At 41.5% G+C, this 14,718-nt stretch overlaps 1 protein-coding gene across 4 annotated transcripts in view; it reads left to right on the top strand.

The window, feature by feature from the left end:
• Positions 1–14,718, top strand: part of SEMA5B (semaphorin 5B) — a 271,728-nt gene that overhangs the window by 129,835 nt on the left and 127,175 nt on the right. For all 4 annotated transcript variants that reach the window (XM_050339626.1, XM_050339627.1, XM_050339628.1 and 1 more), the window contains exon 4: positions 5,661–5,866. In XM_050339626.1, coding sequence (XP_050195583.1) covers positions 5,713–5,866 — 154 coding nt within the window. In that variant the 5' untranslated portion in view covers positions 5,661–5,712. The remainder of the gene's footprint in view (positions 1–5,660; positions 5,867–14,718) is intronic.

The following is a 14,718-nucleotide window of genomic DNA, read 5'->3' as shown; positions in this document are numbered from 1 at the left end:
ACTGATTTCTCCTTTGCAAAGAGTTACCTGAATTATTTATACAGATCTAGGTAACAGAAGGGTTTCAGTAAATTGACCTGTGTTGCAAAATCATGATTGTTTTATTCCTGATATAAAGCCTAGTGTGATACTGCAACTGGTGCCCTGCAGATTGAGTGAAGCAGGAGCTGTAAGAGGGGTCAGGATGGAGCTCAAGTTTGTGCTCTGCCACAGGAGAGCATATTATGTGCATGCACTTGTGATGTTGAATTGCTGCTGAATTGTATGGGTTTTTAGAAGATAACTCTTGGATTATTTGTATGAAAATGTGGGTTTGTATTCCCTGGGGTGTTGTGAGAGCAAGTTCAGTGTGAAGCTCATAGATGATATTGTAGTTGAAGCCATGGGAAGCCCTGAACAAGGTGGGCACACAGCACCATGGTGAAACGCAGCCAGAACGAGAGCTGTGGCATCTAAGCTGTCATGAAATTCAAAGTGAGCTTGCTGATTCTTCAGAAGACCGTAGGGTGATTTAATTAAAGCAAAACAAGATCACAGATTCTCTTCTGAACTCCAGACCATTCCTGTAGATTTGCCTCACAGGTAAATAAATGAGAAAAGCTCAATACCCACAAGCCCAGTCTAGGAGTGCATATGAGATCTGATCTCTGCAATAGCAAGTGCAGTGTGCCACATTTCATCTGTGAGACAAATCCAACTCCCCAGCGTGGGTACAGCTGAGGGCTGAGGGTGTGGATGTGGCCAGGGACAGAGGGAAAAGCTGTGCTTTTTCTTCGATAGTGTGGAATGGCCCTTGGAGCCAGTTGACTGGGATGGATTCCAGCTGGAGAGGGTAGGAGAGAAGGGCAAGGAGCATCAGATGAATAAAGGACCATAGTTTTGTTGGCCTTGGAGCTCTCTGTTTTCTAGGGCAGAGCTGCCTGTGCCAGCCTGTTATAGCCACATTGCTGAGCTGTCTTGCTTTATAGTGTTTATATTTCTTTCCCTTATTCTTCCATTACTTTTTTGAATACTTTCATGTCCACCTCTTTCCATTGCTCTTCTTCCCTCTGGTATTCCAGTCTAATAAAACCATAACTGTGCCAATCACAAAAGATCCCCAACAGAAGAATTAAAGCTTCTACAGGAGGTTCCTTTTTTAGTCTTTTTTAAAGGCATTGCTTTTCTTTAAAATGAAAGATGAAGCATTTTCTTTTATCCTTTAACTTTACTGTCACATTTTATTAAGTCAAAATGATAGTTACAGTTAGAGGAAAGCAGGATATGAATTCCTGGTACAGCCATTTTTAAAGTGTGCTTTGTTTTAAAGCCCTGAAGATTGATTGAAGGTATTTTTCTTTTAGACATGGAGCTTTAGTCAAAAGGGGCATGATCTGAGTTACCCTCTGTAAATCAGGATTAGCTCCTGTGAAATCAGTGGTGTTACAATGATACAATACGGGGCAAGTTGGAAAAGACTCATGCCCTGAGAATGAATGAGGGAGGAACTGTGGGCGATCCCCTGAATGCTGCCCTTGCACGGGGGTGAAGCCGCGAGGCAAAGCAGAATTATACAAATTATACACTGCCCCGTTGGGTGCCATGGAGTGTCCTGGGTGAGAAGCGGGCAGGTGGCAATGGGTTTGTGCTGACACAGGTGCTGTGGTTGCAAACCCCAGCTTTGGGATGCTCTGAGCCTGCAGACCTCCCAGACAGAGCCGCTCTTTGCCCGTTCCCTGCCACCGCCGCTGCCGTCAGGGAGGCTCCTGAGCTAAGAAAGCCTGATCTAAGAGACAACAGGATGGTGGCAGAAGTGGTACCTCTACAAAATACCTGTCTCTGGGGCACATTTCACCGGGTCCAGTGCAGCCTGAATGTGTTGACCTTTTTTTGTCAGAGGGCCGGAGGGATTCACTGTGCAGTGAATCCCTCTGAGGGGAGATCCTCTGAGGGAATCCCTCAGAGGGGAGAAAAATTCCCATCACTGTCCTTTGGGGCTGTGCAGTGGTGCAGAGGACAGGCTTTCGTGAGGGAGAGGACAGATAAACTTGGAGAGATAATGTTTTTTGACATTTTCATCTTTTTTTAACATGTCTGCATTGGGCTGGGGAGGGGAATAGCTACAGTGGTAAAGATGAATCAAAATGAGCAAATAAAGAATTGAAATATGTCCTGTCTGAGATTTGAGTTTAACCAGGGATTTGAGCTCTTGTCTCTCATCTGCACTGAAAACTTGACAGTTGATTTCTTGAGGCCTAAGCGGTTCTGAGCAGAGAGTCTAATAAGAACAGCTCTTTTTATAGCATTTAACTGCATCTAAACAGCTTGAGGCCAGGGCAAGTTCCAGCAGTGCAAAGCAGCACTAGCCTGGGCTGTGCTTGGGACATTCAGTGTTCTAGCAGTCTGGATGGGGACTGGTCCTAAGCACTGGTCATACTCCAGCCCTCACAGTGAAAATCTGCAGCTTGGGCGAAATTGGAGGGTGGGCTTGGCCATCTCCAGTAAAATTAAAACATTTCATTTCATTAAAACACTTCATAACTGCTGGACTCTCCCAGGCAGTTACGAGCTTGCTCTTGGCACTCAATTGACCTGTGCTTGCACATGGCACTGCTTCATATTTGAAGTATGGGGGTTTTTTTTGGAAACAAATTTGCAGCGGCTGGAAATAGTAATTACTAAGTTAGAGTCTTTCTTAAAATATTGAGAAAAAGTGAGCAAGGCAGCCTGGGAAGGGGCAGATTGAAGGAGTAAGCTTTTGCGGTGCTATCCACTGTCTCACTATTGTTCAGCTGGCGCTCCAGGGCTCTGGCTTCGTCACCCTTGATCAAGTTGGCATTTACCCATTGACTCTGACTCCAGTAGACACCAGCTCAGGGCTGCATGTGACACTGATTTTGTTCAATTTTCCAACACGTGAGAGCTTCACACATTTGATCAACACAGTTGGATGTAGGAAACAGGGAACATGGTGAAGGGTACAAGTTTTTTATAATGTTTCTTTTTCATCTTTTTTTGGTCATATATTAATTCTCACTTAAAATCAAGTTTGAAATCATTGTTTTCATGCACACTTCAGATTCCCCTATGACAATAAGGAAAAAGAAGATGGAACTTTACCCCAAATACCGGTTAGAGCTTTCTAAGGAACACTGAAGTCTCTTGGACTGTGGTAAAATCTCCCAGGGAAAGTGGCAGAAATCCAGCTACTTGGCACATTTTACAACTAGTCCAGACAAAACACTAGTAAATGTACTCTGCTTTGGCACAGAATAGGCAGTGGGATGTTATGAAGCTTTCTCATATGCAACTTTTTATCATTTCATGACCCTGGCAAGTTTGAAACTGGAATTTACTCATCTGCTGATTGTACAACACATCGGGCTGTAGAGGAGCGTGAGACCCTACTGTGTGTCTTTAAGATTTTTTTTCACCTAGCTTGAGATCATTGTTTGGATGATTAGTATATGAAAATGGCCATATTGGCTCAGACTAAAATCTGTCTAGTTTAGTACCTTATTTCCAGGATTAGCCAGTAATGGCTGCACTGGGAGTAGTAGAGCATGCATAAAATGAGATTTCCATGACTGTCTCTTCCAGTTTCCAGCAAGAATATCTGACAGTGAAAAAGTACTTTTGCCTTTTGTGCATTTCCCACAACAACCATCTCCTACCTAAGGAAAGTTTGGCTTTGACTTTAAGTGTATCCGAAAGCTGTACAAAATGCATCTCCCTGGCCTTCACATCTCTGAGCTGTGCTTCGCTTCTGCATCTGTAGTGGAGAAAACACGCTTATTTAAACCAGTGGCTGAAAATATAATTTGATGCCTCATCATCAATAATTTTTATTACAGTGTGACTTGCACAACATGTCCATCATGTGAGGTGCCACGGTGCTCAGTGGTGTACGCCCTTCAGTATGCCTGTGCTTAATGACTAAATGCTGTGCTGGCCTGAGCTTTAAATGATTTCACATCTCTCCCTTCTACCAGTCCCATTTTTTAATTTAACGTTGTATTTGCTGTGTTTTTGAAAAAGGCACCCTCTGTGGTAAAGTGCTGTAGAACGTCATTTGGAGAACTGGAAGGCGTTTTTATACATCACTGTATAAAATCTGCATATGTATGGGGCTGGGAAAAAAGTGAAATGCTGTAATGTCTCACTCACACTAGCTGGGAAACCAAGTCCTTAGAACTACCCCAAGTCCTGAATGCCAGTGCTATTTTCAGTCAGAGGTATGTAGCTGCTGCTGAGCACGCACATAATGGATGTGCTGGCAGCTTATCTTTATGCCAGTGTTTAAAGTCACAGAGAAATGCAGTTAAGAATAAAACATCTTTCAAACCATCTCCCATTGCTGCTGTAAGCAGTTCCTTATTGCTCCTGTGATGCCCAAAGACCTTTACAAGCTTCTTCCAGCTCCCTGATTTAACAATATTGGAGTTTGGTCCACGCCGCAAGCCTGCCATTGTCCATCAGTGCCTCGTGTTACCTGCCATCAGCTTGACCATTTCAGGTCACTGAAAGTGTTTTAGAGACTCCAAACAAAAATGTAGAGGCATCAGGCACTGCAGGTGTTGACTGTTACACTACCTTTGTGAATCACTACACCTGCAGGAATTGAAAATCTTGTTACTTGTGAATTTAATGAGAATCAGCTTTAGCACTGGGTAGGATTTAAGGGTAGAAGACTCCACTTGTTTGAAAACACGTTTGCAATAATTGAACAAAGTTACATAGGAAAATATAATATGCACATCAGTAAGATTAAATTTTATGCAGATTTTTCCTAAGCTGTAGGATCATCTTGGGAAGCTTGTGGCATGGGCTAATTAATCCTCCATCCCCTGCCTCAAGCCTGCTTGGCCCAAGGGAGTTTTTAGAGCTGTGCCTTAACTGCTGCTGTTGTTGTTAAAAAGCTCACACAGAAAAGGCATGACTTCCCACTCTCCTCTCCCCAGAGTGAGTGCTTCTCCTCTTTAGCTGTGCCTCAGCTCTTGTGACTGGGAGCTATAGCATCCCATAATAATGCAAGCAATTGACTCAGTTCTCACCATTTTCCCCAATAAACTCTTTTAATTTTTATTGTACCTCAATTAGCACTTTCCTGGCAACACCTTTGAATTGGCTTTTTTTGTTTGAAGACATTTAAAACAGCAGTGGTAAAATGTGTAAATCACCAATTAGAACAGTATTAATTACACATGTGTTTTCCTGATGACTGATGTTGGCCTTTCCTTAGCAATCTCTTGAACGTAGCATGACATTTACCAGGGCACATCGTGAAACTGAGGAGGGAGGTGTCCACGCTGGGGGACACATTTACATCTGGAGTATTTGGGATTTCAGGTTGTCAGCATCAGCCATTGCACACCAGCTGCTGTTTAAGGACATATACCCCAAAGGCACACAGAGATAGATATTTAGGGAGCTGTTCACTTCCTTTGCCTTTGAAGTAAAAATACAGTTGTAAATTGAGGGGGTTGTTTATTTTTTGTTTATTTGGTTTTTTGTTTGGTTTGGTTTGGTTTTGTTTTTTAGATTCTGTCTGTGGAATATTACCTTGTGTGCCTAGCACAAGTGGGGTTGGGATGAAAGGGGAACCTCCACCCTTCCCTACGTGTGCTACCTGCTCTGGATAAATATTTGTCTTTCTGAAATTGGAATTATTTGTATTTCAGGTATCCTCCCTGGGTCTATCTTGGAAGCTAGTTCTGCAGCCGCCCTTCAGTCATGATTGTTTCAAGATTAAAGGCCATTTCCCTGTCATTGCCAAGCCTTTTTCTTCTTGCTTTTCATCTCTCAGCATCACAGAATGTACCTGAATACTCTGAAGCTGAACATCAGCAATGTGTCAGGAAAGAACACCCCACAATTGCTTTTGAAGGTAAGAGCTATTCGTGTTTCAGATTCCGGTAGGATGATCCATTTCAGTTTAGTCTGTGCTGTTTTCCTTACCCCTGTAATCCACAGGCCAGTGAAAGTGGCCTGACAATCATTTTCCCATTGATGCTTTTAGAGTGTTTTAATTCGAGGTTTCACAGCAGTCACTTAATACAGACAGATTTGGAACTACTGGTCTGAGAATCTCCATTTTCTACTGTGCTCCAGGCCCCCTGTAATCCTGTGCCACGCTGGAACCGTGTTTAAGTTTCCTTTTCTCTATCGGGATTCAGTAATGCTTATATACCTCACCTGGCTTCCTGGAGCCAGACACTTAATAAGTGAAATGTGATAGAGAATGTGGACACACTTGAGTGCAAGAGAAGTAAGTTGATTTAAAATTGCAGGGAGTGGTGGCCCTTTTGTTTGTAGCTTTTTTTGTTTGGTTTGGTTGCGTATTTGTCACCTGTGCCAGTAGTTTTTCTGTCATTCATCTGGGCAATTAACTTGAATGTGAGAGGGGTTCTTTGTGTAGCAATGGGCAATCTTTTTACTGTTCTTTTAAAGCATGGAATTCCTCTTATCTTTATCCCAGTCAGATTTTCCATGAGCATACATGTATTCCTAATAATGTACTCTGAATACACTTATCCACATGACAGGTAGATCATTATACTGGTACCACCATTATTTCAAAATACACTCCAGACCAGTGTGTTAAGCTCAGTGTGCCAGCATGAGCAGCTGCTGAGTCTCCTTGCTAAAAATGGTTTCCTCCTAAATGTTGAAATATCGATTTTGGCTTCCATTTAAGGCTTTGCAATGCATCTCCAGTTACATTCTTTGCTAAAGGCAATTAAGTACCTTGCAATGTGTCTCTAGTTAGGTTCCTTGCTAAAGGCAATTTAGTCGTGGTTTTGTGACCTTTGAGATAGAGTTTCCAGGAAGAAAGTAGTCAAAGGCATCCTTGCTGACCTTTCAGGATTCTTCTAGAGAGCTTTACTATTCTTCGCAGAGAAGGAAACTCTTGTCTCTTAAATTGGAAAGTTTAAGAGATTTCTTGTCTGTTTTCCATTATCCATGCCTTAAAGGTTTAAGTGGATTAAAATAAATTAGCAAAATCTTTAAGCCTGTATGATACAGCACTGGCTCTAACCTTGCTCCGGTAAATAAACCTTGATTTTAATTGCTAAGTAAGTCTAACCATCTGCTTTAACTGGGTAAGGCCAAAAGCAGAAACCCTTGCTGTTGAAACATGGTGAACCTCAGTGGGATATTAAATAGATAATAAAATAATGAAGATGTTATAGGTACAGAAAAGAGAAAAAGTGTTGCTCTGTCTATTAACCAGGAGCACCAAACTTTGAGTTTATAGAGGCTATGTCTGTGTGATCCAGCACTGAGGTAAATAATTCTGCATTAATTAATTCTTTCATTGCATTAGGAGCCCCAGTTCCTGCTGTTGAGGAATTGGTGGGCATTTTTTGGCACTCAATATGAGTGCTTCTCCGCAGAATTGGTGGCTATGTAAACACACTCATAATCTGCCAGTTTGCTTTGTTTTAATCAGGCATGAATATTTCACAGAAAAAAAATAATTTGTCTTCCCCTTTTAGTGTTCTTGTTCCCTTTCTCTCTTCAGTGATAGAGGACAAAAAACGTTAATTAGAACTTGACAACTGTGCAAAAGAAAGATTGAAATTGCAGACACATAAAGAAAATGACCCAGATTATCATTTGAGTCTTTTAAACCCAAGTTAGATTCAGAGTTATTGTTTTTTCTCAGCACTTGTTTCCTTGTGATTGTTCATGATAGTTTAATCTTATGTTTTCTGCTGCAAGGCTCAGCTGGAAAATACACAGGAATAAAATTAAAGGCACCTTTTTTCCCCTACACATATCTTTTAAGATCTGTGGAAGAGGGCTCACACATCCCAAACCACATCTCTGTTCATAATCTAATTTACCTTAAAGCTATGCCCTGTTCTGATGCCAGCACATGCAGGTTTAGGCTGCAAAGGGGAGAAATAGGGGAATATAGATTTTATGTAGATTTTATGTGCTGTTCCAGATTGCTCTGAGGATGTCTCTGCTTAACAGTGAGGCTCGTGGGCTTTCTGTGGGTCCCCAAATGCATTGTGTCATGGATCACAACCTGATATGCAATGGGAATGTGTAAAGATTGAAAGAATGACCCCAGCAGCCCTGCTGATGCTCCTGCTGCCAGGGGAAAAGGATTGTGTTGCATCAGCAATTTTCAGTGAATGGACCATATTAATAATAAGGCCCCTGACCATTCAGTCATACAGGATGCATTAATTTACTGCCAGAATGAAAAGGTTAACAAAACAGTTTATGTTACAAAGGGGTTGAATAGCTTCTTTTTCACAGCCTTGCTAGCCAGGCTTCCCATCACCAGACAAGTGGAATGCCATAACATGTTTTGTGTTGTCTAATCTTCAGTTCCCACCTTGCTTATGCTCAGTCTCTTTTTGTTGTACTTTACCCCTAGATGAGGATATTCTTAACATCAGTTGACTGGATAATATCCCTGTTGTGGAAAAATCCAAGTAAAACTTCTTTCTGTTCATCTTTTCCCTTATTTCCTGAGAAGTTATGTATTTTCTGTGTTGTGCTTATTGTATCCCATTCACACTAGTGAACCATCTGTTTGAATTGGTATCTTTTTTTATTGCTATGAGAGTGGTAAGAAAGACAGAGGACAATACAGGCCCTACTCATTTAAGGAGAAAGGAGTCTACACGTGCAAAATGCTTTTACTTTAGCTGTGTTCAGACAAAATGCCTGTTTCTTTACAGAGTTCATTCTCCAAACCACCTGCTGGTACTTGTGACCTAGAGAAAATGGTCTAGACAAGTCGTGGGACATAAATTCTGGCTCTAAATATACTTTACATTCTAAAGATAAAGTTTGCACTGCCAGGAGAGATGCAGGCTGGGAAGGGGCCGTAAGCTGAATGGTTTATCCTAGCAGCCTGCATAGAGATCGTGAGGGACAGGTTAGGAATTTCATGCTTGCAAACACTGTCCTATGTTTTTGCACAGTACCGAATGGTGCCCCAATTTCCCTGGGGCTTATAAATGATGCTCATTGTACAATACACCAACAATAATAATGTACCCAGTTTGGGCTGTTCATAATTAGATTGTTCTACTTTGTGCTTATAGGAAATCCAGTTAAAGTTTGATTTCCCTTGTTAGATCAATAAGAAAATGATCTTCTACTTCCCAGGAGGCTGTTTCTGGTGTTTTATTACCTGTTTCACTGTGAGTGGGTAGCTACATTAAGGGTCTTGCATGCTTGTTTGTTTTCCAGTGAGTTGAGAAATTAGTGAAACAAGACAAGTATTTCCTTAGTGCATCCTTTTTTATTTATACATGCATGAACACATGCATCCAAGTCCCATTTCACAAAACAGTTTGTCATCCTGGCACAGATTCCCTGTGGACCACTCTGGTAAGCTGAACACCAGAGAAATCTTTTCTAGGTCTTGTCAATCATGTTTATCTTTCTCATATTTTCCATATGCATCTTATAAACAATGGATCGATCCCTCCATTTGCAACTGTGCGATGCCTGTGTCATACTTGTCCTGGTTATTTGTTGTACAGCTCTTTCTTGGACATAAAGCATCTTTGCTATTCATTAAAGACATTTGGAGTTCCTTTGTAACATGCCTCTTGGGAAACATCTTCCACACCAATACTATGTAAAGTTTGTTATTTCGAGAGCCAGAGCCGTGAGTGACATGTGTAGATGTTCGTAATGGCTGCAGAGTGCTTGGTTTCAGCTTGTTTACCAAGGAAATGCTTAAGAGTTTGCAAACTCATCTGTGTTTCATGAATCATTTGGAAGTTCAAAACTTCACTACAAAGGAGTTGTAGACATGTTTCCACTTGCAGTTTCTACCATTATTTATTTCTCATTAGTTTTATCCATTAAATCACTATGCTCAGGAAAAAGTATCGTAGACTTCCCAGGTTTTTCTCTGTTCTGTCTCCCAGGGCTTTCTCCCCTGGGTCATGGCAGTTAGGGTAAGCTGGAAGAACATCATTTGGTCCTTGCTTTAATAATTACAGCCTGTCTTCATCTATAAAAACACTTCAACTGATCCCATGCTGTGGAAGAGCAGAGAGGTGGACTTGGTTAAATAGCTTTTATCTCAGATCTTCTCAGGACTGCAAAGCTCAGCTCTGCAGACTGTATCATCATGGCTGGTGTGAGTTCTCAATATGTGCCATTTGATCCATTGTCTAATCCTCAATCTCTCCTAGATGCAGACAAGTTTCTCTGCCTGTTGCCTCAGGTTTTCAAAATGAATTAGTTTGGAAGTGTTTAAATCTGGGGTTTTACTTCAAACTGTCTGTAATTATTACCCCCTACCAGAAAAATGTGATTCAGATGACTATAATGTAGGTTGCTATATATTTTCTCGATATTTTATTTCTTTTAAAAACATTTTATTGAAACATGGCCAGCTTCAAACACTGAAACCTGTGGGGAGCAGCTAAGTGTTCGCTTGTTGTATTGAAAGCAAAAGCTGTTTTAACTTTGTGGGCTGAAGGATAATGAGGTATGATTTATTTCTTTAGAAGGTTCTTTACATTTCACCCAACACCCCCACTAATGTTGAATTGGTCACTAATACATTATTCCCTTTACTGTATATTGACAGGGGAAAAAAGCACATTAGCATTCATCAACTCCAAAGGCCAGCTGGGAAAGCCTCTTAGGAAATTCTGGTAAAGATTTACACTTTCCTTGAGCAAGTAAGATCTTGACAATCCAAACCAAAATTTTAGTTAACGAAGGATGAAGATTGTGGGGTGAAGTATTAGAAGTGTATCTGGCTAAGCATCAAAGGGAAGGCAAAATACACTATAGAGGAGTTGTCTTCTAGCTCACAGCCTTGATGCCCTTGAATGTCCAGACAGGGAGTCCAAATGTTAACTAGTGATGGAGTGTTGACTGGAAACTGGTGGAATCCTGTGGGTCCTTCAGAATACTTAACCTTCAGTGCATTTCAGTATGGATTTTATATCCATTAAGCATGCCTTATGGCAATTTTCTTTTTAATCTTGAAAAATAGAACTGTGGCAAATGAAGCTGATATGTTCTTCTTTAGATTTTAGATTTTTTTGGAAAATTATGACGGATAAAGCCATAAATATACAGTGGTTAGGGAAGTAATTTTCTCTCAGGCAAAACTTCTGAAAATTACACCCTACAGCTCTCAATATATTTTTCATTCCATAATAATAATTATAACAGTAATGATGCTAGTTCTTTGACACTTTCTCATTAATGGTGTCCAAGGCACTTCACAAATAATTGCAATGAGATTTGATTGAAAAAATTATTCAGTGTGCTGTTTCTTGGGGCCTCAAGAAGAAAAGGGAGTTTGGAAGAGTGCCCTTCTTTCATGAAATGCTTTAGATGGAATAAATCATGACAAGCAGGGGAGAAAGGAAGACTTTACAGTGAAGCTTCAGGAAGCAAAGTGATCAGTTAACTCATATACTGGAGTGAGGGAAGGTAAAAGTTTAAAGAGGTGCAACAGCTCAAGAGAAGGAGCAGCCTCTGACCATGAATGGTGGTGTTGATGAGAGGGGGGCATCTTCAGCAGCATGACCAAGTGAGGTAGACTCCCAGTGTGGAAGAACAGGTGCTCCAGTGTATTATGTGTGGACCAAGGCCATGAAAAACTCATGTCACCAGCAGAGTAGCTCATTAATATTTCCTAGAGGTACCGCAGGAGTAACTGGGGCTAACAGCAGTTGCTAACAGCAGCAAGTGTGTGCTCCTGTCTTTGGCACCAGGGTTGGATCTGGAACACAGAAATGGGCAGCCTTTTTTTCAGATCCCAGGCACACATCAGAGAAAGGAAGCAGGGTGGAAAGTAAAGCAAAGTGTTCATCTTCTTTTTCTGTGGTTCAGTTGCAAACAAAGATGTCCCTTACAGAGACCTTATTCTCAATTTTAAAGTTTACTTTGTGTAGCTCCCTAACTGAACAAGCTTGTGTGCCAGTGGTACAGCAGGCCTCATTTATTTAGCACATCTGCTTCTGATGAGTATTAATATATCACATGCTCCTGAAACCTTCCATTCAAGGGTGTCATTATGCTTTGATAAAGTTCACTTTATACCAGCAATCTCATAAGACATATTCTTGTTTAATCATGTGGGGTTCACCCTGGAAGGCTACAAACAGTCTGAGCTCAGTCAAGCACTGCAGTCAAGTACTTACATTGAAGTGGGATTGTGTACTTGAAACCAAGAGTATGCTAATGTGCTGGGCTAGGCCACAGTCAAAGTGGAACAGCACTGGAACATCAATTCTGTAAATGGAAACCCTACCATATAATTTTGTTTCTAAAGTGTTATACTGTCAGAACGCTGATAGGTCCAGCTGGACAAATTGTTTCTTCTAACATGGCTGACTCAAGTGGTTAAGTAATCCAACATGTTCTTTGGCTTAGTATAGGATTAGCTGAATGAAAGTCTGGGATCTGCAATACACAGTAGACTGGGTTAGAGGTTTTTATGATAATTTCTAGCTTTGGGAGGTACAGATAAAATCCTAAAGAAACTCTTCCTTTGGCTTAAAGAGTTCTGACTTCATAGATCATCTATCCTTTCCTTTTTATAATATTGGGTGATCCATACAATGTATTTCAGTGGAAGTGCTTGAGTTGCAAAATTCAGATTTGCATTTTATACATGGGGATTGCGCAGTTTTACTGCAAGTCAGTAAAAGAGGTGGAGGCCGTTGATGAAATGTAGTTTCTGATAATTCTTTATTACTATTAGCTGGTGTCCAATTTAAAAATACTGATCCTTATGACAACAGCTTCATTTCAAAACACTTTCAGGAATTTACAGCCTCTGCTCTGATTCATTCATTGCTGTAACTGACTCATGGTGGGACCTTTGTCCTCAGAAGCCTGGCAGTTAAACATCACAAACTGTGCATTTGACTGGGCATCTCCAGTTCAGTCTCTGGCGAGCCAGCAAAGAGGATCACCTTGTTCTCCAGATGTTCATCACAATCAGAAAAGTCTGCTTCCATGGCAGATCTGGCTAACTGCAGGTGAAATTCAAGGAGAGTTTAGCCCTGCTTTCTCTGCCCTCTCCTATCTTCTTATTAGTGAAAATCGTTGTCCTTAATCTTGTACTACCTCTGCTGGCACAAGTGGCTGATGTGAACATGTAACTGTAAGGAAGTGAAAAAAATTTGCCTCCAGATGTGGAAGAGTCAGACTGAAGGATCCTTGAATGATGACAAAGGGGTGTTGTTTTTGGTTTTTTTCCCATCAGACTGCAGTGGTGGTAGGAGCCAAGATGCAGCTTGCTTTCCTGTCTGAAAAGAGGGATTATGCTGATCAGAATGTCATAGGAAACTGCAAGTGATGCATGAGCACTCACTTTATCTTTCTCAGGGAGGGAGATTGCGTGACAGCTGCAGGGCTTGTCTCAGTAAACAATGGATCACAATACTTAAACATTTCGAAGTCCTTAAGAGAACAAGAAATCTCTGGGTTTGCTGGCACTGAGACTGTGTGTGGCACCAGTTAGCCAAGTTTCTCAAGGTGTGATGGGACCATAGAGTGCTGTGTGGGGCAGCAGGCAAGGTTGTTGAGGAGAGGGAGGCAGTGTAAGGGTAGTGTTTGCCCCAGCTGACAGACTGCTGAGGAAAGCCAAATCTATTCTTTCCATAAAGTCCTGGGCTATGTAGACACACACCTTTGGTACTGTAAATCTCAGGCAAGGCAAATGGACGCACTTATTTCTCATGGACGTGCATCCATTACCAACACCCCCAGCACTGTGCCATCCCCTCTTGTTTTTCACTGGCCATTGACAGTGAGGACCTGCCATGGTATATATGGACTTACCATCCCTGGAGGTATTTAAAGAAGGAGTAGGTGTGGTCCTTACGGACATGGCTTAGTGGTGGACTTGGCGTGCTGGCTTAACAGCTGGACTCTATGACCTTAGAGGTCTTTTCCAGCCTAAATGGTTCTGTGTTATCTGGGGTTTGAGGTCTTGTGGGGGTCTGAGCAATAGGAGCCATGCTGAAGAGGGAAGAACCTCTGTCATGTTACAGGATTTCTTTCCCAATCCCCGGCCTGGGGATTCACCAAGTGGAGAGTCTTCTGGCTCCTGGAAGTCTTCTGGCTCTCTACCTGGGGCAGGTCTCAATTGAGCTTCTGCCTGCCCTTCACCTTGAGCAAATAGGAACCCAAATGAAACTGAGAATGGGCTGAGACTGACCTCTCTGATGGAGCAGAACTGCTGAATACTGTAGAAATGTGCAAATTGGGAATGTGAATTGCAGTCCTTCAATACCCTTCCTTGAGGTGGCCTCAGAACAGCTTATCAGCACATTGTCCCTTACTGGAAATAAGCACCAGTCATGCTTGTTATCTGGTGTTTTCTTTATCCAAGATTGAATCCCTGGGTTATTCCTCCTGTATTGGTGGGTTTTGCCAGCTGGTCCATATTAATAATAAAAAAGTAAATAAACAAGCAGATATAAATTGTTCTTTTGTAAAAATTAGGTTTGGACTAAATTCTTTTTTCTCCACATTGAAACAATTTAGCAACACTTGTTTTGAAGAAATGATTAAAATTTAGGAAACGAAGTCAAAATGCTTGGTATGCAATAGCCATACTTAGGACCTCCTGTACATCGTATGCATTACAGATAACTAGACCTCGATGCACCAGCCAGTATCCCTAAACACACTGAATAGTCAGAAGTACTGAGGCACTCAATTGTTTCATGATTTGCCCAAGACAGAGGACTATTGGGCTCTTGGGGCCTTGCCTAC

Source organism: Myiozetetes cayanensis, unplaced genomic scaffold (assembly GCF_022539395.1).
Source record: "Myiozetetes cayanensis isolate MyiCay16 unplaced genomic scaffold, myiCay2020 scf9, whole genome shotgun sequence".
In the NCBI taxonomy this organism is placed as follows: domain Eukaryota; kingdom Metazoa; phylum Chordata; class Aves; order Passeriformes; family Tyrannidae; genus Myiozetetes; species Myiozetetes cayanensis.
This window is presented reverse-complemented; position numbering and strand designations above follow the sequence as displayed.